Here is a 4203-nt window from a genome sequence, read left to right as displayed (position 1 = left end):
TGGTGGTGAAATTGCTCTGGTTTTAGGAAAAGTTGGAATTAGACCAGTTTTAGGTTCTTTCAGTCTAGCACAGTTGTTTCTGTTTAACCCAGCACACAGAGAGCTGCAATACAAGTGAATAGCAAATATTTCAGCCTGGAGAAGAGAAAGCTTTGGGGAGACCCAAAGCAGCCTTCCAATACCTAAAGGGAGCCTGGGAAAGATGGGGAGAGACTTTTCACCAGAGGGGGCAGTGGTAGGACAAGGGGTAATGGTTTTAAACTGAAAGAAGGGAGATTTAGGTTAGATATAAAGAATAAATTTTTCATCATGAAGGTAATAAGGCACTGGAGTAGGTTGCCCAGGTAAGTTGTTGATTCCTCCTCCCTGGAGGTGTTCAAGACCAGGTGGATGAGACTTCGTGCAATCTGGCCTAGTGTGAGGTGTCCCTGCTCATAGCAGGGAGGTTGGAGCCTGATGATCTTTAAGGTCCCTTCCAACCTTAACCATTCTGTGATACTTTGATTCTATTATTTGTTCCACTTACCATTTTAACAGCTTCTGTCACAGTTAAAGGAAAACTTTTATCTTGAGGTATGTTTTTGTGGCAATAGAACTAGCTGATGTTGCATTTAACATCTCGTACCTGAGTCTCCTGATACTGCCTAAACTCCATAATTCGATGGTCTGCTCATACACAACCTCCTCAGAAGTCTCTCTGGGAAAAACTAGAGGTACTGGGGACTTCTTACCAAAATCCACAGACCCTAGAGCCATTGTGTGGGAATTTCTTTATTTTATTGCTACATGTTGGCAGAAGTTCACAAAGGCTGCAAATGGAATTGGGTGATGTTTAATGTTTAAGGCTTCCTTACACAAAATGAGAGACAGTCTTTTTTGCAGTGGATTTCCAGGTAATACAGATGTAACACCAGGGGAAGAGAGGAAGGGTTAATATCCCCTCCATTCTGGAGGGAATTGCAGCAAGGAACAAGTAAGGGACTGTGCAGTCTAAGCATCTCCAGGAACTGAAGACAAGTTCTGCTGTTAATCTTGTTACATATTTCATCTCATTTTTTCCTTCCTCGGTGCTACTTATCAATATCCTATCAACTTCATTACTTTGTTTCATATATTCAACAGGCTAGTGGGGAGAGAGTGAATTTGATTGTCTCTAGAGCTCTGAAGTCACAGACCGTCAGTATTATCCGAGACACGGGGACTCACAGTAGCAGCCCTCACCAACACCAGTCCCAGCAGCTGTTTCACAGCCGACCCAACTCACATAAGGTTGGTGTTTCTCCTTCTAAGAGGTATAAACGTAGTTTCAGTCCTGTGATGGTCTAAATGTGTAGCAAGGCAAGATTGGCAGAATGGGTTGTATTTGCTTCTCCACCTATTTTTAAGTTAAAAAAAAAAAGGCAACTTCCAAGTACTCAAGTCCTGTGTCATGTCTGGAGTGGAAAAAAAAAAAGTGCACCAGCTTAGCAATATTTGGATTTGCTGACTGCGGTGAAAGCAGCAAGTTCTCTTGAGCTTGTACAGCCATAATTGTTAGACCTTGTCTAAGACAGTGGCTCATGTGTTACTGGTGTTGACCATGTCAACCAAGCCATCTTTCCTCTTGTCTGCTCTATTGGCATCTATGTTCACCGTCACACTTCTGAAACAGGTTGCCCAGGATAGTTGTGGATGCCCCTTCCCTGGAAACGTTCAAGGGCAGGTTGGATCGGGCTTTGAGCAACATGATCTAGTGAGAGCTGTCCTTGCCCGTGGCAGGGCATTGAAACTAGATAGTCTAAGGTCTCTTTCAACCCAAACCATTGTATGATTCTGTGATTCTGTTGAGAGGATTTACATGTGTTGACAATATTTTCTTATAAAAATTTGGATAATTTTAGAAAACAACAGTTGAAGCTCTAGGAAGCTTGTTTGCCTTCTGAGGAGCGAAAGTGAGGCTGCTGAATACAGTTGGTAGCTCTTAGTACTTGACACAACATTAGTTCATATCAACATGATTACAGCTCATCCATATCAGAGCTTGATATATATATATATAGATCTTCATCTGTGTCTGCCAGCATGAGTTGACACAGTTCCAAAGCTGATCTGTTGGCTGAGCTGATTTTCCTCACATGTCAATACCAACTATGGGGTCTTTCAAAGTGGGAGGTCCCATGGAGCCACAAGTGGACATTTCCCGTGCTTCATGCCTTTTATCTTTGTCTCATTAACCTACAGTTGCCTTAGAAGTCTTGTGGCTTGAAAAATGTTTATATAATTGTTTGACACCAACCAGTGAGGCCTAAAGCCTGAAGACTTATTAAGAGGCTGTCTTTATAAGCATACATATAGCTACATATGTAATTAACATGTATGTGTGAGGAGCAGAGTGAGTCAGAAGAGACATGGGGCACTGGAGGTCAAGAGAGCAATGTTGCCATTTTCCAAGAGAAGTCAGCAGAATAAATATGTGTTTGTAGTTGGAAGAATCTCCCAAGCTATTTCTTCCATTACCTTGGATTCCTTGCAAGTATTCTGTTGATTTAAGATGCTACTTTAAGTATTTGTGCAGTGGTTTGAATGTATCACTAAATATCCTGCAGAAGAAGAGCTTTAGCAAATAAAGTATTCTTGGATTCAGGTTGAGAGTCTTTTAATGGGATAAAACTAAATACAGGCCAAATTTTACAATCCAATTGTTAGAAAATTAAATATAGAAAGAGCTTCAAGTTTGAGCCTTAATTGTAACCAGCAGGGAGGCTGCACAAGGCACCCATTATCAGCCTATGGCATTGACTAGCCTTAGTCACTTTATGCTCTGGGAGATTCTAGATGCCAGCTACAAAGAAACCATGACATATAAGGGCTTTAAATGGTCCGTCTTTGTCAGCATGAAAACACATGTGTTTTCATTTCTTAGGAGCTTTTTTGTAGTTATTCTACTGACAAATAAGGTAATGCTGATGTTCAGCAAGACATCAAAATACTTGTTTCTGGCTTGTGTCCACTGTTCTGACCATGAGGTTTTATAGTCCAGTCTTAAAATGTCACCCATTCCCATGCAGGCTGCTGAGAAAAACTGGAGTGAGATTTTCAAGATGGGCCTTTAGAAACTTTCTGTCTATATTTAAGAATTTACATGAGTGGCTTTTTTATTTTATTTTAACTTTTTCTTTCTTTGTATTTTTTTCTGACGTGGAGAAAATCCAGCTAAAGCCAATTTGCAGGACTTAGTCCTTTTATACCATCCTGTTAAAGTACCAAAGTGTAGCTTCGGGGTGTATTTAGTCGTGTTTTGTCCCGGTTTGTTGTTTTTTTCCTAAAGTCTTAACGATGTTATTTATCTTTGTCAAATAGGATCTCTCCCAGTGTGTTACATGCCAAGAAAAGCACATTACGGTGAAAAAAGAGCCCCTTGAATCTCTGGGAATGACAGTGGCAGGAGGCAGAGGCAGCAAAAGTGGCGAGTTGCCCATCTTTGTTACCAGCGTGCAGCCGCACGGGTGTTTGGCAAGAGACGGCAGGATTAAACGAGGTGGGGCTTGGCTCTCCTGGTGGCACAGGTGACCTCTGGTTGGTGTTTGATGAATAGGTTCTCTGGAGTCAGGTGGTGTCATAAAGTCTATTCACAGTTGTAAGGAAGCACTGATGGATTTTTTTTTTTCCTCACGTTTCAATAATGGAAATAGAGTATTTAGTATCACACTTCCACCTTTTCTAGGAAAAGGATGTTTTGAGAATTATAGCCGGGGAAGAGGATAAAACCAGGAAATGTCTGATTAAATTCTTTAAAGCTTATGGTAATCCCCCGAGCTGAGGGTCTGGTGTGACGCTTTGTACTGTAGCACACACATCCTGTTTTTGTGTTTAATGTGGTGGGCTGGGCCCCATCTCTGTCCAAGGAACTTCCACTCGTCAGTGCATTATCTGAACAGCAGAGATGCTCTGATGACAAGCCACAGGTCACCCGAGCTGAGTTTACCCCAGAAGCTACATTGATGTGACCCTGGTTCCTGAATGCTTTCTTATCCTTTAGGACAGCTTGCATTCCCCAGTCTTCAGGGGTGCTGCAGCACCCATCTGCAGTCCTTGGCTTTGGAAAAGGGAAGGAGGTGGAGACAGTGTAGGTGAATCCTGCCTGATTGATAGCAAAGCATTTGAGGATTAAAACATATTGCACTGTATGTGAAACGAAGACTGCATGTGAGGTCTCTGCAATTC

The 4203-nt window shown here is 41.9% G+C and overlaps 1 protein-coding gene across 1 annotated transcript in view; it reads left to right on the top strand.

Moving 5' to 3' along the window:
- Nucleotides 1-4203, top strand: part of LNX2 (ligand of numb-protein X 2) — a 26884-nt gene that overhangs the window by 15580 nt on the left and 7101 nt on the right. The window contains 2 exon segments of the mRNA XM_010005635.1: nt 1123-1269; nt 3340-3517. Of these exon segments, the coding sequence (XP_010003937.1) occupies nt 1123-1269; nt 3340-3517 (325 nt within the window).

This window comes from Chaetura pelagica, unplaced genomic scaffold, assembly GCF_000747805.2.
Source record: "Chaetura pelagica isolate M959 unplaced genomic scaffold, ChaPel_1.0 scaffold269, whole genome shotgun sequence".
Classification (NCBI taxonomy): Eukaryota; Metazoa; Chordata; class Aves; order Apodiformes; family Apodidae; genus Chaetura; species Chaetura pelagica.
Note: the sequence above shows the minus strand (reverse complement) of the source record. Positions and strands in the feature narration are given on the sequence as shown.